Genomic DNA, 23,286 nt, shown 5'->3' with positions numbered 1-23,286 from the left:
CATGGGCTATGTGCTGATTTTCATGTGGTTTCTGGGGACTGTGCAGGAATAGTTTTGTTGGTGGAAGGGCATTCCAATTTCTTTTTGACTAAAGTACAAATTTCTTTCACTAAAATTCAAACTGTATAGGCGTAATTGCACATAACTTATGGTATTCAAGCAGGACACTGTTGAAACTTGTAGCGCGTGTGAATGGAGAGCTCTTTGGGGTCGACTGGAGTTTTTGTGACTGTCCTACTCTTTCTCCTAAAGGATAACAAAATGCTGCCAGCTCTGGTCTGGCTCCTGCTGCTGATGGGACTCCACAATGTTTTGGCTCAAGGCTACAGTGAGAAGAGAACAGAGGGGAAGAGGGTTAGAAGCAAGTTACAGACTGCTAACACAATACAAAAGTATGGGAAAGGTGAGAGAAGCTGAATTAAGAGTGACCTAACTTGAACTTATGTGGTCTGATTACTGGAGGCATATGTCTTTCTTTTACTTCTCCGTCTTATTTTGCCAAGGCATTTGTTTTTGTTTCCTGAGGCAGATTCTCTGTGTTACATGACCTTGAGCACAAACATTATAAATAAGCTGTATAACCATATATCTCTCAACCCAAAAGCTGATGTGTGGACAGATGTCTTTTATTATGGGTTAAGAATGTACATACAGTATCATCCAACTCTTAGCAGATTTTACATGTTAGTGATGTAAATATAGTGAGGTTAATACTTCTATCATTCATATGTAATTCTTAGCCGAGCACATTGTAGTAGGTTGGAATGATATGTTGAATTTGAATGGAAAGACTTATGACTATTTGAGTGTTTTTCAAAACAAGCCAACTGCTTATGCTTTCTTGTGGATATATTTGTGCACATCTGATAGTCTCTCTTGCTTTTGCTTTAGAGGAGGACTGCAGCCTAGAGTTGGCATTTCTGGTGGACAGCTCAGAAAGTGCCAAGGAAAACCATAAGAAAGAGGAGAAGTTTGTCATGGATGTGGTGGACCGGCTATCCAGTATTAAGTTGAAGACGAGCCGAAGGCTGAGCTGGAGGGTAGCTCTCTTGCAGTTCAGCAGCCATGTGATCATCGAGCAGACCTTCAAGCAGTGGAGGGGTGCAGAGATATTCAAGGCATCCTCGGTCCCCCTCACTTACATTGGCCATGGCACCTACGCTACCTATGCAATCACAAACCTTACTCAGATTTATCTGAAGGAGTCAGGCCTTAACAATGTCAAGGTGGCCGTGCTGCTGACTGATGGCGTGTTCCACCCCAGGAACCCGGACATCTTTGCTGCCACAGCCAACACCAAGAACCAGGGAGTGCGCTTCTTCATAGTGGGCATTACCCCAGCAGCCAATGAGCCCAGCAACATGGAGAAGCTGCGACTGCTGGCCAGCTCTCCGTCATCCCGCTATCTTCACAACCTGCAAAATGCTGGCATTGTGGATACCATTTTTAAGGAGATTGTGAGTGTTGCAGTCTATTGGATATGAATCTTAAATGACACCTCCTGTCTTCACCATACTGCCTTTGAAAGACTGAAGACCACTGAGAGTCTAGAGAGGGTGGAGCGAATAGTCACTGAAAAGTTACATCAGGCTTTTTCACTTTTTGTTTTTTATTGTTTTTATCCTTCAATTTTCTCTTAGGACTAGCAAAATATATTTCTTCTTCACACCAATTAATATTTTCGAAATCTTATTCATAAACTATTAAAACTGTATTCTAACACAAAGAGTGTTTAATATGATACCAAAATATATATATATATATATATATATATATATATATATATATATATGTTTATTTCTTTCCAGATTTGATTTTTATGCAATTAAGAACCCGATTTTGCTTTTTGGCAGAAAAATGAATGTACATGTGTAAACAAAATTAGTTTTAGGACATTTTCACCTTAAAAATGGCCATGAACTCGACTTTTTAATTAAAATGTTCCATGTTTTAAAATTACTTTCTTTCCATATTGTTGCAATAAGTTAAGCAGGTTGCAATAATTTGTAAGTATATTAATAGTCAGCCATGAATCCAACCACTGGGGTGCAGAATTTTGCAGTAAAATACTGTATGTTAACTTTGCTTCCTATCGGTCTTTACAACTATAGGTGTAAAGACTGATAGAAAGCAAATAGGTGTAAAAATACAGTCAGTGATGTTAAAACATGACATAAATGTGATATAAATTTTAAATCTTTACATGAACCATTGTCTACTGATGTAATTATCTGTGTAACTTTAATATTGTTTGTGTCATGGCAAGATTAATTATACTTTTCTTCTTTGTCACTGTTTAAACTTATTTTGGTATATTGGTTTGCAGCACTAACATGTTAAAATTATAAACTCTGATTTTGTTCTCTCTTGTGAAAATGAAGCATTGCTGAACTCTATAAAATTCAAAAAACTTTTCTTTGCAAAGACTGAATGACTTCTAAAGCTGATGAATTTGTTCAGGTTAAGCTTCAGCATTTTCATCCCTTTTTCTGTTTTGCAGGCAGAGGTGGCTGATGAAGGAGTAAGGTCCTTTTCCATTAACTTCTGCCGTAATACATGCCCACCCACAACATTATCTGAATATCGATGCACTTTAAATTAAAGAAAACTGCGTGAGGACTTGAGTAAATGTTAAAGCGTGTTGTTGTTGTTTTAGTGTCCTTTGGCCCAGAAGTGCGCGTGTGAAAAGGGGGAGAAGGGCCCTCCTGGTCCAGCTGTAAGTATTGTCACCTGAAGTTTTCTACAGACATTCTTCAGATACGCAGTCACGGTGTAACCAAGTGAAAGGAGGACAATTGCACACACAGTTGTGGGACTGGTGTATTTATTCTTCAATTCTGCTGCCTGCAGCATAAAAAATTCACACGAGCGCTGGGTAGGAAAACAGTCCTAGTCTCAGCCAAATATATGCTCAGTTCTCAGCACATTTACAAGCGAAACAAGGACCGCAAGCACAGGCTGCTCAAACCAAAAGAAAGTGGCAGCCGTGTCACATATTATCTTAACAAATCTGTGACTAGAAAATAAAACAGGCATCATACATTTCTCCAAATCAAACGAAAGAAAGAAAATTGCATTCGGTATTTCATTAATAAAACAGAAAGAAGCAACTCAATGCAAAAGTTTCTCCCCGTTGTTATAAATAGACTGTGGCAAAGCAAGCCCCTGAGCAGAATCTTGTAGCACAAGGCGCTGCAAGTTGATGTAATTAAACAGAATTGAACCATTCCTGCAACAACAGCATCCGAACACTCTACCCCTGCTTTGGCAATATACCTTAGTGAATAGTTCCTGTGAAGACAGATGAATAAAAGTAATCTCAGTGGAATAGTAATCTTAGTAATCTCAACGGAAATTGCACAATTAAGAGATTAACACATAACACATAGATTTATGATCAGCCAACCACACAAGTCACAAGCCCATTTTGTGTACTTTTAGAAACTTTTCTAGTATCATTTCACCTGCTATTGCTGTGCTTGACTGTTTTGGTTAGAGCATATTTGCTAACCAACATCTTTGCATTTATTTGCTCACAGTGACAGTAAAACCAAGCTACTTTTCTTCATCTTACTGTGCAGGACTCTTTTCCTAAGAAAACTGAGCTTTTGTTTTACTAATAAAATGTGTGCACTGTTCACAGTCTGGACTCTCTATACAACTGCAAGTTAAACAAAAGTCAATGCTCTTTGTGTTTTATATTAACCAGCAGAGGTTTTCATAATTTCTAAAGAATTTTTTTTCAGTTTTTAGCAAACAATAACCATGACCTGTTGTTTTCTGTAATTAACTATATAATCAAAGAAATTCTTAGTCTGATATAAACATTCAATAGGAGTACTAAAAATTTCATTTGTATTAACTGTTTTTACCATAATCAGATAGTTTTTTACTTTTACTTTAGTTATGAAGTTATTAAAATATAATCACAAAATGTTTATTGTTCATAAGAGCTCCGCTGTCTGGCAATTATAGGGCATTAGCTTCAGGCAGTGTCAGCATGTCAGTGCAGTGCTAACATACATGTATGATTGTACTGTAGATGCTTTTATCTTTCTTGGCAACAGAATTTCAAATAGTTGTTATTAAAAGGGGGGGTGCGGTGGCGCAGTAGGTTGGAACGCAGTCCTACTCTCCGGTGGGTCTGGGGTTCGAGTCCCGCTTGGGGTGCCTTGTGACGGACTGGCGTCCCGTCCTGGGTGTGTCCCCTCCCCCTCCGGCCTTACGCCCTGTGTTGCCGGGTAGGCTCCGGTTCCCCGTGACCCCGTAAGGGACGAGCGGTTCTGAAAATGTGTGTGTGTGTGTGTGTGTTATTAAAAGGGGTGTTATTAATTTATTTGTCAGAAACAGTGATTTTTCAGCCAGGGATACACCAAAGCACCATCTGGACAAGCTAACTGCCTTTAAACTTGTGTCCATTGGCCTTTTGATCTCTGTTTGCTATTAAAATGTCCATTTTTGAGCACAGATTGATATGCCCAGATGAAACCAACAAATATTTTTTCATAGCAGCACTTCATGCTTTTTTCCTGCTCTATTCCATACTTTGTGTCCATGTCTGTTCATAGCTGAGTAGCCCTACATACAGTAAACAAAACCTGAGGCTTATACTCTGAGACTTACATGTTCTTGTTAGATCAGCTTCAGTGCTTTTTTTCATAATACATGAGGTCAGTTAGAAACAACTAAAAAAAAAAAATGTGATTATGAGTTTTCTTGCTCTCTCTTGCTAATGTATTTCGTCTTATTTCCACAGGGAAAGAAGGGCCGTCCAGGTGATGATGGAGCCCCGGGTCCAAAGGGACAGAAGGTATCTATTCTCACATTTCTTATTTTCTTATATAATATGGTGTATAGAGGGGTTGTTTTATTATAGAACAATGCAGAGTTATATCTGCAACCCAAATCTCGCTCTGTCAAAGCAATGAATATCTTCCAGCACACTGCCAGGAATTACATCTTTAAAGTGATCAAATACTGTGTAGATGTCAGAAAGTGTCAGTATAGTCAACGGCAGCTTGCTTATTTTTTATGTGTCGTTTACCATAGGCTGTCCTGAGTGATTTCCAACTGTTTCCGACAGGGTGACAGAGGGCTGAGTGGACTTCCAGGTCGAGAGGGGTCAGAGGTCAGCAGAGCACAGTTCTCCAGGGAGATCCTGCAATGTTCACAGTGATAGATGCTGACATTTATTATCCGATTATTCCAGGAATTCAATGCACTAACATGACATGTCTGACAGCTTGTTTTTCTTTTTTTTTCTGTTACCCTGAACCTCCCTAATACTATTTTTGTTTTTCATTTGCAGGGAAAACCTGGTTACAAAGGAGAGAAGGTATTAGATAAGTTCCATTTCTCAGTCACATCCATGAGTTATGGGGTTATTTTGCAAATATGATACACTGAATTATTTTCTGTTCTTCTGGTGAAGGGTGAGAGAGGAGAATGCGGCACTCCTGGAAATAAAGGAGACAGAGTATGTATATGGCAGCTGGGGTTTTCCTTTCTACAGTATTTTTTAATAGTAAATTAATATAAGGTTAAAACATGTTTGATGTGAATTAAACCATTAAACATGGGTGGCACGGTGGCACAATGAGTAGCGCTGCTGTCTCACAGTGCCTCTGTGGTGTGAGGGGATCTGGGTTTGATCCCTGCTCAGTCTGTGTGGAGTTTGCATGTTCTCCCCATGTCTGTATGGGTTTCCTGTGGGTGCTCTGGTTTCCTCCCACAGTCCAAAGATGTGCTGTTCAGGTTCCCCCATAGTGTGTGAGTGACAGAGAGAGTGTGTGTTCCACTGATGTAGGGATGAGTGACCCATTGTAAGTAGTGTATCTAGCAGTGTAAGTCACCTTGGGGAATAAGGTGTGTGGGCTGGTAACACTACATAGAGTTCATTGGAAATCACTTTGGAGAAAAGTGTCTGCTAAATAAATGTAAAAAAATACACAGACAGATGATAAATAAAACATATACAATACTCCCTTTGACCTCTTATGCCAAGTAAATGTTTTTTTACATGTGGACTTAATTTTATAGGGACCAGAAGGTCCAGTTGGTACAAGAGGAACTAGGGGTCTACAGGTAAGAGAGCATGGAAAATCAAGCCATAGTTTTAATCCTATATTTGGTGCATCACTATATTTTATTCATTTTTTATTCTTTCTCTTTTTTACAAGGGGGTTCCTGGCCAACAGGGTGACATTGGGCCTGAAGGTCCTCCAGGGAAGAAAGTGAGTGTTTTTCCAGACTTACACATAAAGCAAATTTCAGTCACACCTCAGACTTATATGCGTGTGAAATTATTATGAAGATTCATGTAATTTTTCCATTAGATTTTCTAGATGAACTTGTGCTGTGTGCCTCAGGTATTGCAGAACACCTTGGGAGCTTGTCCATCTGTTTGTGCCTTCCACTTTATTAATAGGGTAACAAAGAAAGTTATAGCAAATACATCTAATCATACTCCTTTGGCATCTTTCAACAGACAGATTCTTTCTCCAAACCCACATCAGGAAGTATAAACTGCTCTGGCAGCACCTTTAATTGCTCACAAAGAAATTTTTAGAGATGTGAGCATCCCAGTTCAAGTTCAAGTTTTTTTATTGTCATTCCTCTATATAGCTTGTAGAGGGTGGAATGCAATGTCATTTCCCTGGAGACCATGGTGCAACACAGAACAGGAGTACAGGACAATAAATACACAGGACAAAACAAAACAAGGGCTGTACTGTAGGCAGTTTGTAGTGTATGGAGTCATGCTGGGTTAGCTGTTTGTCTGTAGCAGATGAGCGTTGGGAGGCAGCACGATGTTGAGTAATCTGACTGCCTCAGGGAAGAAACTGTTGCAGAGTCTGCTGGTGGTGGCGCGGATGCTCCTGTACCTTCTGTCAAACGGCAAAAGGGCGAAGAGTCCATGAAAGGGGTGAGAGGGGTCATCCACAATGCTGGTGGCTTTGCGGACGCAGCAGTTTTGCAGATCCACAATTGCCTGATGTTTTTAATTTTCATACATGCAATCATTACCTGAAATGGAACAAGTAAAACTAGGGATAAGTATAATGATTTGTACCTTTTGTCCTTTATTGGATTTTGGCTAATGATTATCAAGGTCCAAATTCATGAAAAATTACTTTTTTTCAATAACAAAGTTTTAAGGAGAATTAACTTTTTACCAAAGTTTTAGAATTATATTTTAAAGTTGATGTCTGAAACCAACTTGACCTCAAGAGAATTTGATCTAAAAAAAATCCTTTTTAAGCACATTTGTCATGTATGGATTTTTATGCAACATGTGAAGACTGAGGTATTGAGCAACTAGAAGCAAGTTTTCACCTTCCCTCTAAGGTGTTCTGTCATTATTTCTTCTGAATATTACCACAGGCGTCATTAGTATAACACACACACACAAAATTGCTTTGTCCTGAGCGGGGTTGCAGCAAACCAGAACCTAATCCGGCAACACAGGGTACCAGTCCACCACATGGCACCCTAAGCAGGACTTGAACCCCAGACCTGCCATACAGCAGGCCCTGGCGAAATGCACTGAACCACCACACCCTCCTACCACGCTAACTGTTATAACTTATTGTCAGCAGAACAATGGTGTTTTTCTTTCTCTAGTTTGCTACATGCTGTGAACTGTGTCCAGTTTCGTCACATTAGAACCTTGTTCAGATTGTGCCAGCCTGTCACAGGGTAGCCACAAAACATACACATTCACACAGTAAGGGCAATTTAGAGTAATCAATTAACCTGAAACACATGTCTTTGGACTGAACATGAGGAGAACACGTAAGATCTCAATTCAGACCTATGGCCAAAGAGCCCAGATGTGCAGCCATAGCTCAAATTGAACTCCCTTTGTTGCAAAGAATCATAAAGTTATCACTGAAAGAAAAGTGTTTAATTTGGTTCTGACTAGCATGTTTTGTAGCAGAAGAAAAGGATAAATATCAACAACCTTGTCACCTGTAAGTGTTCAGTCAGTCACATTCCTCAATTACAATCACAATCCTATGTTTCATTGAAGACATGAACTGCACCTCATGGAAAGTGATATATTTGAATTTATAATTACTGTTGTGTCAGATCTGAATGAAGGAGTCCCTTGAAAATCCACAATATTTTTTATGGTATCAAGCGTCTGTGGTTTTTTTTTTCTCTTCCAAGAAATTAGCTTCAGTGTGGACTGGTGTCTGACTGTTGGATTTGTCCTGACTTGCATCAGCTATCAGTCATTGTAACATCTTGTCAGCACAGCAGCCCTGCCATTTACAACAGTTGTCTGAGTAATTACACACATTCCAGAAAGCAGTGTTGATATGGAACTTATTTTATTAACGACTTCTTTTCTTAACTTCCTGATGATACCAGTTAGGTTTGTGGAAACTTTGTATTTTGAACTTGTTAATACAGATGTTGGATAAGGTCAATGTCTGAAATCCACTGATGAAAGGCATTCAAAGGAAATTACATCACCTCATCTGGACTGTATTATCAACTGAAGATGTGGTTTCAGACACAACATGAATCATAATTTCTGGGACCCTACTATTATCAATAATAGTTACAGAGAATGTTTCTGAGGCCAGGCTGAGATTTTCATTTTATTCTTTCTTCACCATGTTATATGCAGTGAAGCCCCTTTGTGGTAAAATGGTGGTGTGCCTTGCCTGCCTCTCAGAATAACATAGCAATCGTGCCAGGATCACTAAAGTTTTATACTTTTAAAGGGAGAACGAGGCTCTCCTGGTCCACCTGGCCTTCAGGGGGAAACTGGGATTGGTCTTCCTGGACAGAAGGTAAACTGCATCATTTATATTCTGATGTCATTGATATACACTTGAATGGTAATGGCTCTGGTTCACTGTGTGCATTCTTCCTGCAGGGTGACGTTGGGTACCAGGGGCGAGCAGGCCCTCCTGGCCCACCAGGTCTTGGTGAACCAGGCCTTCCTGTGAGTATGCAGAGGTTCACAAGAGATGCTCAATATATAAGTCTGCATTATTTTGTCAGTAGCCTAAACAATCTTAGAGATTTTAAGTATTCTCTGCCCTGTCAATACAGCTTGTGAAATATTACCACTTTGCACTGTCAACATTACCAATGATGCAAAGGTTCTGGTTCTGATTGTTCTGAGTTCTTTAGGGGCCTCAGGGACCTCCTGGGGCCCAGGGTGAAAAAGGACCACAAGGAGAAGGTCTTCCTGGACCAAAGGTATGACCATTTACATCTACAAAATTTACAAAATTCTTCTCTTGAACACTCTTTCATGTATGCCTCATAATTAATCAGAGTATCATTTTCTATACAGTACATCAGCATAGAAGCGGGCATGAGTGTGAGGTGAAGGTTGAATTTAAGTTGATTTGTTTACTCTAAATGGATACCTAGGAAACGCACAATAGCTCCTCCAAACCAAGTAGTGAGTCACAGAGTAAGAGAAGGGATAAAATATTGAATCCATCTGCTTTTCGAGTCTGTGCAAATGTGTGCTGCATCTGTGTAGAGCAGTCCTGTCCAACACATGCCCCCACTTTTGGAGAGGTGCATTGAAGTGCCTGACTTGCCTTTGTAAAAATATTCTTTGTTGAAACTTGTAACTGTAAAAACAACCTGCAGAAATATGATTGATAGGTTTACATAAGGACATACTAGAGAGCAGCAAGTGAGTACTTAAACTCTGTTGGGAGGTGACGTGAATGAAAATCTATAATTGCAGGTAATTTTAAGTTTAGCATGATAAAATACAACAAAGGCGCTAGGAGCAACGGTACAACATCAATACGTTATTGCACCATTGCAAATATAAACTGCACTGGCTAACCTGTCCTCAAGTGTCCAAAACATTAATTGTAATATGATTTCTGTACTGCTACATGTCTTTACCCCAACACTCTCTATCTGCTTTGAAAATCATTGGCATACAGATAACAAAGCCATATATTCTGACCTGTCTGTTCTTTGGGAATGTCAGGTGTCTCCACTGCTATAAATCACTTCCATGTTTTAGTTTCTTAGGTGTGGCTGGCATTACAGTATTCTTCACACATACTTTACATCACATCCATCTAAGCAGCCCTGCCCTTATATCATAAATGTTTCATAAGATGTGCTGAAACTGTGGTTGATGTGTACTTAAAGTTACAGTTAACTTGAATGAAAATCTTCTAATCAGATGTCTGGGTAGTATTTGTTGTTTACGGTAAGCAATATAAAATTAAAGTAATTGGTAAGTATCAATACAGTGAATGAACACCTTGTTTACATTTACACCTATTCATTCTGCAGTTGCTTTTCTCCAAAGCGACATGCATCTTATACAAAATACAATTTGTGCATTACCTTAGCAGAAAGAGAGACATAGATGCAAATGCGTGATTCTTAAGTACACTTAGTTTGTTTCTTTCACCACATGCACCAGTGTTTATCCCACGAGTAGCTGCATTAACCTTTATCAGAATATCAACGATTCTTGGTCACCTTCCTATCATCTCTTTTGAGATACATATAAACATTTATGTTGCATTGCAGGAGTAGCTGTGTAAAGGACTTATATGGGCATGATCTTAAAGTTACAGTGCATGAACATTTATACCTTACATGAACTTCTGAGACCATAAGCGAAGTGAGTCTGGAAGAATTGAGTTTTAAGACGCTTTTTAAATGTGGACAAAGATTCAGCAGTTCTGAGTGAGAGGGGGAAGTCGTTCCACCACAACGGAGCCAGGACCAAGAATCTCCTTGCTTTGCCTTTTGTGCGTAGGACGAACAGGCGAGCAGCTGAGAAAGAGCGTAGCAGTCTGGTTGGGGTGTAGCGGATGATCAAGTATTGTATATAGCTGGGAGCAGTTCTGTTGATGCATTTCCAGGCCGTAACCAGGGTCTTAAATTTGATCTGGGCAGCTATAGGAAGACAGTGCTGAAAAATTAGTAGAAAAGATACATGGGAATGCTTCGGCAAGTCAAACACAAAGCATGTAGCAGCATTCTGTATCAGCTGTAGAGGTTTGATTGCAGTAGCAGGAAGGCCAGACAGGAGAGAGTTGCAGTAGTCCAGACGGGATGTCACCATGGCCTGGACAAGTCGTTGCACAGAGTCAGTAGTGAGGTAAGGACGGTTCCTGCGGATGTTATGCAGGATGTAGCCTCAGGTCCAGATTGTGGCTTTGATGTCTTGAGAGAATGATAGACTTGAGTCAATCATCACTCCCATACTCTTAGCTAAGAAGGTAGGCAAAATGTGTGAGTTGTCCAGTTTCATCGAGAGATTATGACAGGAAGACAGGCCAGATGGAGGTGTAGGATCTCTGTTTTGAAGAGGTTGAGTTGTAGGCTGTGATCAGAAATCTATGCAGAGATGTCCGACAGGCAGGTAGCGATGCGTGCAGAAATGTCTGATGCTCCAGGTGGAAAGGACAGGAAGAGCTGGGTATCATCAGCGTAGCAGTGGTATATGAATCCATGGGAGCCAATGACCGGGCTGAGGGAGGAGGTGTAGATTGAGAAGAGCAGAGGACCCAGTACCGAGCCCATTTGATAGGATCTGTCAGATAGGTAGGACTTAAACCATCTTAGTGCCGTTCCTTTAATTCCAAGCTGACTAAGAGAGGAGTAGAATCTGGTGGTTGACAGTGTCGAATGCTACAGACAGGTTGACGAGGATGTGGACCGAGGAGAGGGAGGCCGCTCTAGCTGACTGGAGAGCATCAGACACTGCCAGGAGTGCCGTCTCCGTGGAGTAACCAACTTTGAATCCAGACAGATATCCATTGAGGAAATGGTTTTGGGTGAGGAATTCAGAGAGTTGATCAAAGGCTGCCCGCTCTAGAGTTTTAGACAGAAAGGAGAGGAGGTAGACTGCCCTGTAGTTTTGGACTGAGTTAGGATCCAGAGAGGGTTTCTTTACCAGAGGTGAAATTAGAGCAGTTTTGAAAGCAGATGGGAAGCAGCCAGAGGAGAGCAAGGAGTTGATGATCTTAGAGATGAAGGTGGAGAGTTGCGGGGAAATGGTCTGTAGGAGTGACGATGGGATCGGATCTAGAAAGCAGGTTATGTGGCTCTGTGTGATATCAGGAGGTTGGAGATTTCAGATTCTGAGAGTGGCTTGAATTTGGAGAGCATGACTTCACAGGGAAGTCCAGCGTGAACAGAGCAGGGTGATGTAGTGATGTGAAGAACTTGTCCGTGATTGCGTTGACTTTGTCTCTGAAAAACAAAGCAAACTCAGCAGTGAGAGAAGAAGGAGGAGGGGGCGGTGGAGGACATAGTAGGAATGGAAGTTTTTTTAGTTGTGGACTGTATTTTATTGTGGAAGGAGGTTGTTTCAGCTGAGGAGATGGCAAAGTGAAAAGTAGCTGAGAGAAGTTTGTAGACATCCAGGTCCATGCGAGTCTTGGATTTTTGCCATCGTAGCTCTACAGCCCAGAGTTTGGTCAGCCATCGGTTGGCACTGGGGAGTGCTGGTCTAGAAGATAGTGGACAGAGAGAGTCAAGAAAGGAAGATAGGGCAGAGAGGATAATGTTAGTAGCATTGTCTGTTGATAGATCTGAGAATTGCGCAGCATAAGTGAGAGCGGACAGCATGGCAGAGGTAAGGCAGGAAGGCAAAAGAGATTTTAAGTTACAGTGGAAGATGACAATGGGTGTAGACTAGACTACACTACTTTGAACTTTGTTACCACACTAAGTTCAATCAGATGAAATTTAGTTTTAGTCCAATAATTTTCTTACAATATGTATGAATGATGATGATAATAATAATAATAATAATAATAATAATAATAATAATAATAATAATAATGATAAATCTACATTGATAACAAGGAAGGTATAGTCGGAGCAGTCGTGATGGCAGCCGACCTCACCAGCGCCATAACACTGCACGTCGTACTGTGTATAGTTGTGTATGTGACAAATAAAATTTGAATTTGAAAAATAATAGTTTGCAATAATCAATCAGTCAATAATTGGATTCCTGAAAAAGGTAAAGCCTGATGAAGGTCAAGTGTAAATAAAAATCAAATGGAAAGAATGAGAAATTTGCAATTCTCCACACATTCTGACCTGTTCTGGAAGAACCAGGTGTTTACTGAACCCTTAGATAACGGGCTCACTGACAAAGGTTGTGAAATGGGTACAATTCTCTGTGACCTGGTGTCTGTGTGGACATGGGACTGCTTGATAATGCAGAACAATCTTTGTGTTCCAGGGGGAGCGGGGCCCAACTGGCCTGAAGGGCCCTCAGGGCCAGCCAGGCATTGGAATGAAAGGAGAAAAGGTGGGCTACAAATACGTCAGCCAATGAATGGCATGTTTATGAGCATACTGCCTTTTCTAGACCACAGGCTTAATTTGTGTAAACAAGACCTTATGGCAAACTTTGGTTGTTGGTGTTAGGCACAGATAACCAGCCTAAATGAAAAGAAAAATTTGCAAGGAAGCATTGAAAGGTTGCTATGGACTGTGTCGGAAAGTTCAGCGGTTTGGGAATGTCTTCTAAAACCTCTAAATCAATCAATAAAGCTTGTCCACAATAAATCTACATTGATAAACTGGTTGTTTTCTATTGATCTCATTACCAAATGACCTCTTCATTAATTTAAATGTGTAAAAGTCTGATACGCTCCAGGACCACCAAGTCACCCATTTTTCACCTCAAATACACTAAAATAAAAAATACCACAATATAATGGCAATAGTAACTACTGTGTAACAGTTATTCATTCATTTGTTATCAGTAAGTGTTTTTTTTTTTTTTTTTAAATGGGTCAGGGTGACCTGGAGCCTATTTTAGAAACAGAGAGTGAAAGGAAGGGTAAACCCCCCCTGATGAGGCAACAGTCCATCACAGGGAAAGAAAAAACAGTGGAAGGGCAGAACATTTTTCAGATTTTTGTATGAAGAAACACTGTTGATCAAGCATGACAGGTTACCTTATTACTTAGTTCATTTACCGTAGGAAGACTGAGTATTTTCTCTTACTTTATTATTGTCCCTAGCTTGTATTTGAGTTTTTGGATTTGATTTTTGCTGAATAATAAATCATTATCTGCAAGTGTTTCCTGTTCTTCCTGAGGTCTTCCTCTGACCACCACGATCATTTTCTGTTTGACCAACAGGGAGAAATTGGGCCACCAGGCCTACATGGTCCCACTGGCCTGCCTGGAACTGGCATCCAGGGTGAGAAGGTAGGTTAAACATTGTGTGTTTTTCACTCAGTCTCAAATACAGGCTGACCTGATAAATTTCAGAGAGCATGTTTTTTAGATTTCCTATTTCTCAGCAATTGATACAAACCAACATAACAGCAAACTGTCACTGAGTGGAATACTCAGAGTCTAACGTGTAAATTCTCTCTCATGCTGGCTGACCTACAAAGTCTTAGTGTGTACAGTACCAGCAGTCAAGAGCTTCAGTAGACCTGCTTTGAATTAGACTTGGCTAGTCCAAAAACATAGAGTGGAAATCAATCTTATGGACTCTAAGTAAAATGACAGTACAGTATTTGGGAGAAATCTGAGTATTTGAAATACACAGAGAGGATGAGTCAATACTGCCAAGCATAATGGAGGCAGTGTCATGGCATGGGGCTGCTTTCCTGGTGATGGGGCTGGTGATCTTAACCAAGTCCATTCCAATCTGAACAAGAATGGTGATCATGATGAACTTAAAAGGCAAGTCATTTCATCAGGAGTACAACAAGTTGGACAGTTCATCATTCTTTAGCAAGACAGTGACATGGCAAACATCAGGCAAAGAAGGAAAGTGAATGACAGCTCATAAAACTTAGATGTAAAACGCTGTCAATAATTTTAAAAATAGTTTCCAGCAAGTGTTCTCAGACCTTTGGTTACAAACTGATACTGTATAATACACAGAGTCTGATCTGCAAGCACTCAGTGCTTCTCATCCAGATTGAGCAACCAAGTTCCAGTTATCATTTTACATTACATTTATTCACTTAACTGATGCTTTTCTCCAAAACAGCTTACAATGTTAAGATACTTACAGTTATTTACCCATTTATACAGCTGGGTAATTTTACTGTAGCAATTCAGGGTAAGTACCTTGCTCACATGTAATGTAACTGCAGATGAGATTCAAACCTGCAGCTGGCATTGTAATGGTTACAGCTATTTCCTTTTGGGTCCAAAAGCAGCAACTCTAACCACTGTGCTACTGGCTGTCCCTACATCGTACACAATCAGAACAACCTTTTTGTCTTTTTTTAAGGGAACTGAGGGGCCTCGAGGGCCACCAGGAAGCAGAGGGCCTCCAGGAGAAGGATATCCTGGACCTAAGGTTTGTAAGGTTAACCTTTTTTATGCAAAACCAACAAACGACTGATATCCGCATTATTATTTTGAGATTGATTTTTTTTGTGCACATTGTTGTCTACGATCACTTATAGGGTGATCAAGGGTTACCAGGAGAGCTTGGAGCCCCTGGGGAGAGAGGGATTGGCGAACCCGGACCAAAGGTACAATTTAAACTATCGTGCTTCACCCTGTTCACCGTGCACTGTGTTACATCTTATGTTACTCTTAGCAAACTGTAGTAAATTATAATGTAGCAATTTTCAATGTTTTGCAAGTAATCCTTTTTATAGACTAAATCCATAAACAGATTTTTAACTGTAACCTTCAGCAAAAACTGAAAATGTACACTTCACCTACGGAACACTGAATAAGGATTAGGTGTACAAAAGCAAAAAGACTCCAATATATCAGCAGTCACAAAGGCCTTGCAAAAAGGCTTTGAATGATTTGTAATACAGTTAAAATCACTGTCTTCAGCAATGAGGTTCAGGGTTTGATTTATGCAATGGGCCAACCCAGCAAAGATGGTTTAATGTCATCTTGAGCAGCAGTTACATTTTGGCCTTTTCCCATAATGCATAACTGCTTTCTCACCTTCCTGTTGTTGACTGATAAGGGTTCAGTGACCAGCAAAGATTGAAGAAACTGAAACCACCAAAATGCAGTCGCTTGAATACTGTACACAGACTTGCAAAAAATGAAAAATATTAAAATCCTGATTGCTGAGGAATTCCTGTATCCTGAATTAGTCACCACGGGATTGTGATTACCAGAGAGGGGAAAGAAGCTTAATTTATTTTAGTCACGAGTTGTTCTCATGCAAAGAGATGTTTTATAGACTTTTGTTACCATTAGGCGAGTGGGGTGATGGAGGGAAGCCAATGCATTTTAATCCATTTCAAGGGTGATCCAGGGTCTCCAGGATTAGGTGGTCTACCAGGACTTCCTGGAGAGGATGGTGCTCCAGGGCAAAAGGTATTCCAACCCTTCCAGGCACTTCTCTCCTTTTTGTAGTGAGAAAACCATATCACTAAAACATTTTCAATACGAAACAGATTTATAATAGGATTCAGGTTTTTTGCGGTGCTTCTTTAGGATGCTATTTAATGGTCTGCGATACCAGCAAGCATGACTTTTATCTTTTGATGTACTAGCTTTTTCTGCTTGGCACTGCCACTTTTTTTTATGCGCATGTACTTTGCGCTTCTTCAGAGTTTTGGCACATTTTTCACACCAGTTCATATACACTTCACTGTGTCCTCTACTCTACAACAGGGAGAGCCCGGAGTGCCAGGTTTGCGAGGGTCAGAGGGACCAGCTGGGGTTGGCACCCAGGGTGAGAAGGTGAGAGGAGATTCCACCTGATGTCAGTTGCAGCGGATCATACCTGCATGCTCTGTCAATGTAAGTGATGTGTTGAAATCCTGTCCCAGGGAGACCAGGGCCAGAGAGGCGTTCGTGGGTTGCCTGGTCCTCCTGGCATCACTGGGCCTTCAGGTGCAAAAGTGAGCCATATTTATAACTGCAGTTCCATTAATATGAAGGTGTAATGCATTCACAAGAAAAATCATTTCAGAGCTGTTTCCATTTGTACAGTAAAATGTTTAAATAAATGACTTAGTTTAACTAACACAAAGCAGAAAGAACTGATTCTATTTGATGTACATATCAAAGCAAGAATGTCAACTAAATATAAATTTCAACATAAAATTGTGTTCTGCATGGTGAAATCACAATTTTTTGAAAGTGTCTTACTGCAATTCAAAACATTGCTTTTGTTGTTTCTGACTCTTTTTGTAATTACATTGATGTACATGCACTTCCTAATTGACACAGGATGGAAGGATTTTGCTGCCAGAAAGAAATAAGGTAAAGTTACACAGAATGCTGAATGACTTTCTGCCCTCCGTTATAGGGAGAGCCTGGAACTCAAGGTCGTACTGGTATGCCTGGACTTCCAGGCCGTTCTATCCCTGGACCCAAGGTAACCTTTTCATTTTTATTAACTATTCCACCTTAACATCTTGCCCAAGTGAAGATGTGGCTACATCGCTGTCTACGCTAGGGTGGTGCTGGTCCACCTGGATCTCCTGGACCTATTGGGGAGACTGGGTATGGACTGCCTGGTCCCAAGGTAAGTAGCATTAGCTCACTTAACAAAGGAAAGTGGTGAGTTTCCATTTTGGTATCAGTAACCTTGAATAAATATTTGTCTCCAGGGAGACCACGGAAGCCCTGGGCCTCCAGGTCCACTTGGTCCAAAAGGTGATGGCTACCCAGGTCCTCCAGTGAGTGCATAAGCTTATTAACAATTTTGTGGTGAAAGCATTTCCACACGCATACATCAAAAATGCCTTTTCCATATACAAAACGGAGAGATCCTGATATTTTCTTCTTTTACAGGGTCTTCCTGGACTCCCTGGACCTCCTGGTGAGCCAGGCCCTGAAGGAGTGGGTCTTCCAGGGCCAAAGGTAGGTCTTTTTGAAAGGAGGAAACATTACATAAATTCAGAACAAGTCTGCAGGTCTTTGTATTTACTGAGTTTTACTCTTTGAGTTATGTTATAATGACTTTTTCCTTCCAAAATGGATTAATATCAGGTATTTTTCTAGTGGTTAAGTGCCAATAAGGATGTAGGTATGTGTATGTATGTATATACATTCTGTCATGATTTGTTAATATCAGCCTGTGTACTCTGACCCAGGGAGATATTGGATTCAGAGGATTGCCAGGTCTTCCAGGGGCCCCTGGTGCAGGACTGCAAGGACTGCCGGTAGGCCAGTGTTTCCAGTAAAGAGGAGTGTCAGTCACCCAGCATTAATTATCCCACTCATATTTGCATGTATGTACAACCCCTTTTCTAAAAAAGCTGGGACAATTTGTAAAATGTAAACAAAAACCAAAGTGATTTGTAAATGCTCTTTTATCCATATTTAATTGAAAACAGTACAAAGACAAGATATTTTATGTTTTACACCATAAACTTAAAATAAATTTCTTAATATAAGCTAATTCTAATTTTGTCCTGCAACACATACCAAAAAAGTTTAGACAGGCACCTACTTACCTGTGGAATGTGTCAAAAAAAAATTTCAGGTGCATAGCTTTACTATGCTGCATATCTTTACGTAGAACAATGCGTGGGTGGTGAACCCCAACCCAGTCGGCCCAGATATCAGGTCGGTCACTGCTGCATCTACGTCCATGGGCTCGTGCTGCATGGCAAGAAGTTGATAGTTGTGGCTCCGAGGCCACCTGAGTCAATTTTGCAGCCTACTGCGTTGCTTTCTCCCGCGCATGCTGCTCACGCTTTCGCAGAGCCGGTGTCTTGGCTGGTATCCTTTGAGTCCCGGAGGCCTCGGCTTGCTCCCTAAGTGCAGCCCGTCGGTCGCAAAAGTACTTTGCGTTGTGTTTCTTGGGCATTACATTTACATTTATTCGTTTAGCAGACACTTTTGTCCAAAGCGACATACATCTCAGCAAAAGTACGATTTATGCATTACATTAAGAGAAGGCATCTCTGAAATTTTTAATTCGATGATCCGCCTTCGGGCCCCCTACCTCAGTCTAAATTTAGGTTTTCCTGCCGGCGCGATACGTGTCCGATAGCGCGGCTCCGTAGCGACGAACTGAGGTGCTGACATCAACACTATGACATGTGGTTCGAACGTGGTGACATCTAGCGCAATGCACGGCAACTCCATAACGAGCCAAATGTGGGACATTTTCGCAACATTGCCAGTGCGCTCAGGCTGAACCGGTAGTGGCCGTTCATATCTCGTTTGATGCGGTGTTCCTTCCTCTATCCAACGGTACATGCACTGTCTCTCTGTGTCTTTTCATTTGCGAGCAGTAGTGGCGAGAGGGGGTTGTATTTTTATGTGACGGTCAATTCCCAAGTTAACCCCCATACCTAGCGAGGAGAAAGACGTAGTTCTACGTCAAAAAACCTGTTTGGAACTTTCCACAGGTAAATGCAGTACGTGAATAGGTAACAGGTGATGCTATCGTAACTGCGTATAAAAGGAGCATCCATGAAAGGCTTGGTCATTTACAAGCAAGGATGGGTTGAGGCTCGCCACTTTACATTACATTTACATTATTTCATTTAGTTGACACTGCTGCCTTATTGTTCCAGGGAGCTGTGGGACGGCCAGGTCCACCAGGTCCAGGAGGACCTCCAGGGGAGGGCCTACAAGGTCCGAAGGTAATCAGTCAATATGTATTCCTTACTATTAGCATGCGTCTCATCCAGCTGATGTAACTTTGGCTGCTAATATCCCTATAATAAGCAAAGGCAGGTAGGTACTCCATGTCTTTTTTCTATCATTTCTAGGGTGAGCAGGGATCCCAGGGTGTGACAGGGCCAAGGGGACCCCCAGGAGAAGGATTCCCAGGAGTCAAGGTGGGGTGGTTGAACAGTATAACCTCACATGTTTTAATCTGGTTTCCGCTATCTAGAACAAGTTTTCAATTCTCATACTAACATTTGCATCTATGTAGTGACAATGATGTTGTGTGTTTGTCTGTTTCAGGGTGATCGAGGTATGCAGGGTGAGAGAGGGCTGAAAGGCTCAAAGGGTGGCCTTGGTGACCCTGGAGTTCCTGGCCAGCCGGTGAGTACCTTCATTATTACATTATGATTTCATGCAACTGATACTTTGTTTTAAAATTTTGCAAGAAGGAACAAAGCTAATTAGTTATACTGTAATAATGTATAAATAGCACTGAAATTTCTGAATTTTCTGATAAATACAAGCATAATATCAAAATATGCTGTTTCAGGGACAACCGGGGGTCAAAGGTGAAGCTGGTCTCACAGTAAGTACTCAACTGTTAGGCAGAAAATTCTTTATAGCTATGTGAATATCATGTAATAAAATGAAAAATTTAACTTTCATGCTTTAATTGTTTCCAGAGAGAGGACATTATTAAAATTATCAAAGAGATATGTGGTAAGTTTCTTGCAGTTCAATGATGATAATAGATTGGATACACATAAAATATACTTTGGACTTGATCAACTTGATCAAGTGGTAGGTAACAAACTAGGTTTACTTGAGTCACATGTCTGCAGCTATGTCTCTTTCTCTTAATGTAATGCATAAATTGTACTTTTGCTGAGATGTACGTCGCTTTGGACAAAAGCGTCTGCTAAATGAATAAATGTAAATGTAAATGTTAACTTCATCTGTTTAAATCCCTGAATCTTTCTCTTAAGATTAACTGCCCATTTTGTTTGTTTTCACAAGGCTGTGGAATCAAGTGCAAAGAGAGGCCGATGGAGCTAGTCTTCGTCATTGATAGCTCAGAGAGTGTTGGCCCGGAGAACTTTGAGATTGTGAAGGATTTTGTCACGGCTCTAGTGGACCGTGTCACAGTGGGCCGCAATGCCACCAGAATAGGCCTGGTGCTCTACAGCCTGGACATCCACCTGGAGTTCAACCTGGCCCGTTACATGACCAAAGACGACATCAAACAGGCCATCAGGAAGATGCCCTATATGGGCGAAGGCACCTACACAGGCACCGCCATCCGCCGGGCCACCCAAGAGGCTTTCTACAGCACCCGCAGCGGGGTCCGCAAAGTGGCCATTGTCATCACCGATGGGCAGACAGACAAAAGGGAGCCAGTAAAGCTGGACATTGCTGTGCGAGAGGCTCACGCAGCCAACATTGAGATGTATGCGCTGGGCATCGTAAACACCTCTGACCCTACCCAGGCAGAGTTCCTGCAGGAGCTGAACCTTATTGCCTCTGACCCTGACAGTGAACACATGTATCTTATTGATGATTTCAACACACTTCCAGGTGTTTATTATATTTCTTTTACCTTTAACTGCAGCAGTATCAAGGAAGCTTAACAATTGAATGTACAGTATATAGGTGAAAATGAAGCAAATCAGAGAAAATATGTCAACTTACGGTATGTGTATAAAGCTTTCATGAGCTGCCCTGTTTAAAATCTGGACACTAAATGAGTGTTAGGTTCTACATTGAAGTCTTTACCATCTCTCTTAGCTCTTTCTTTTCGGTCCAGCATGAAAAAACCTGACACATGCTGTCAATGTCTTTTCTCAGCTTTGGAGTCCAAACTTGTCAGCCAGTTCTGTGAAGATGAGAATGGTGCAGTGGTGTACAACCGCATTGCAAACAATTTTGGAAATGGCTATAGGAACAATGGCTACAGCAACAGTGGCTATGAGAGCACCAGGCTTCAGAATCAAGGCCACGGAAGAGGGGACAGCCTACCTCTGCCTCACAGCCGTGACACAAGCACAGTATGGGTCTTTGCACAAAACTACCATTCATTCAAAACACGTTTTTTCACACTCACTTTAAGACAAATACTTAATCTAAATAATTTTGTAACAGAACACTGTCTAGTCACTGATTTAGTTATTCCCAGTCTTTAACTGTTCCTGTTCTCCATAGAAGGGATGATAACTGTGCGGTATTCTCGTTGACAGTCTGTGAGGTGAAGTGGCATGTGATTCTGTGAGGTTATTCTTCTCTTAGTATTTGTATGGGCTGTTCTTCACCCATGAGTTCAGTAGATGTTTATAGTTAAATTTGTAATGCTTACATACATTTATGATGTTGTTCAATTGATATTTCCCAGAATGAAGACGGAAGAGAGGTGATCGTACAGACACCAGTTCAGGGAGGCAACAGTGTGGTCGTGGTGAATGAGATCATGGGGTCCCCTCCTCCCATCACTCCTGTAAGGGAAACTTTAATCTCAGGTGCCACAGATCCTTCCGCTTCTTCGTCATCTTCATTGTCAACATCATCCTCTTCTTCTACCTCAGTCTCCACAAAGCTCAAGCCTGCACCACGCCCTGCTCTGCCAAAGGGTAACAGCCGTCTCTGGCAATAAGATCACTAATGTTTGTGTTTTGCACAAACACAGTCCGAGAACATTGTGTATTTATACGTTTAATACAACTGTGGGAGATTAGGTGAGCTTTGGGGAAACTGGCAACTCCCTCCAACATGCAGCGTTGAAATTTGAAAAAGTTGGAGAATTAGCTGCTGCTTGACTTTTTGGACAGTTTTTATGCAGAGATCATCTATACAGAGTGATAATTTATACAAAATTTATTATCAAATGTCATTCATAAACATATCCCATTGTCGATCTTTAAGAGTTTATCCCTGCGGACCCTCACTGCGGCCTAATCCTGGACCAGGGTCCCTGCCGTGAATACAGCATTCGCTGGTACTATGACAAGCAGGCAAATGCCTGTGCACAGTTCTGGTATGGAGGCTGCGAAGGAAATGATAATCGTTTTGACACAGAGATGGAATGCAACCAGAACTGTATAGTATCTAGAACAGGTGTGGTATTCTTTTTATCTTTTGCAGTTATGTTTTACATATACTCTTCAGTACTGTTAAATATCATTCTTTGTATATTTTTCCAACAGTTCTTTTAACATATGCGTTCTATTTCTCTCTCTTTTTATCTCACCAGGAGGCTAAATGGGATGGCGACAGAGCTTTTATATCTCACACAATTTACATGCTATTCTGTTAATAGTATGGCCATTCAACCGTGACTACTAAAATGCAGATCTTTTCTGAGTTTTAAGATTTCATTTCTAGGTTTAAACAGTTTGACTTTTGCAAAATGGTATTTTTATAAAGTCTACAAAATCTATCGTAGCATGAATCATCTTCTGTATAAAAACTTGTTTTAGTGTGTGATAAATGGGACTTATTTAGTCTTATACATTGTGAAAGGGAACTTTGAATTATACACCTGTTACTGAGTGTTTCTCTTTTGACCTGTTCATACATTCTAATCTCCTCTTAACTGATGTGAAATACCAGGTGATCGGCACTGTGCTCTCGAAATAAGTATGTTAAAAGCTGATGTACGGCAAAAGCCAACTCAGGCTGTGGACTTTGAGAACCAGAATTGGGCACTAATGCACAGACAATCTATGTGGCTATTTAC

General features: G+C 40.9%; 1 protein-coding gene across 1 annotated transcript; it reads left to right on the top strand.

The window, feature by feature from the left end:
- Positions 1–261: 261 nt before the first annotated feature.
- On the top strand, positions 262–22,839 carry LOC108927895 (collagen alpha-1(XXVIII) chain-like). Its single transcript, XM_029256718.1, has 36 exons — positions 262–403; positions 871–1,457; positions 2,501–2,521; positions 2,657–2,716; positions 4,757–4,810; positions 5,084–5,128; positions 5,309–5,335; positions 5,432–5,476; positions 6,040–6,084; positions 6,180–6,233; positions 8,736–8,804; positions 8,891–8,959; positions 9,151–9,219; positions 13,214–13,282; positions 14,124–14,192; positions 15,238–15,306; positions 15,416–15,484; positions 16,227–16,298; positions 16,599–16,667; positions 16,757–16,828; positions 17,239–17,307; positions 17,389–17,457; positions 17,543–17,611; positions 17,727–17,795; positions 18,029–18,097; positions 19,463–19,531; positions 19,661–19,729; positions 19,860–19,940; positions 20,110–20,145; positions 20,243–20,279; positions 20,577–21,134; positions 21,405–21,604; positions 21,821–21,826; positions 21,946–22,180; positions 22,473–22,664; positions 22,801–22,839. Exons 1-36 carry the CDS (start codon positions 262–264, stop codon positions 22,806–22,808), a joined length of 3,612 nt encoding a protein of 1,203 aa, XP_029112551.1. The 3' UTR covers positions 22,809–22,839.
- Positions 22,840–23,286: the final 447 nt, after the last annotated feature.

The sequence above is a fragment of the Scleropages formosus genome, chromosome 12 (genome assembly GCF_900964775.1).
Source record: "Scleropages formosus chromosome 12, fSclFor1.1, whole genome shotgun sequence".
Taxonomy (NCBI): domain Eukaryota; kingdom Metazoa; phylum Chordata; class Actinopteri; order Osteoglossiformes; family Osteoglossidae; genus Scleropages; species Scleropages formosus.
The sequence above is the reverse complement of the archived record's forward strand: the minus strand, read 5'-3'. Positions and strand labels throughout refer to the sequence as shown.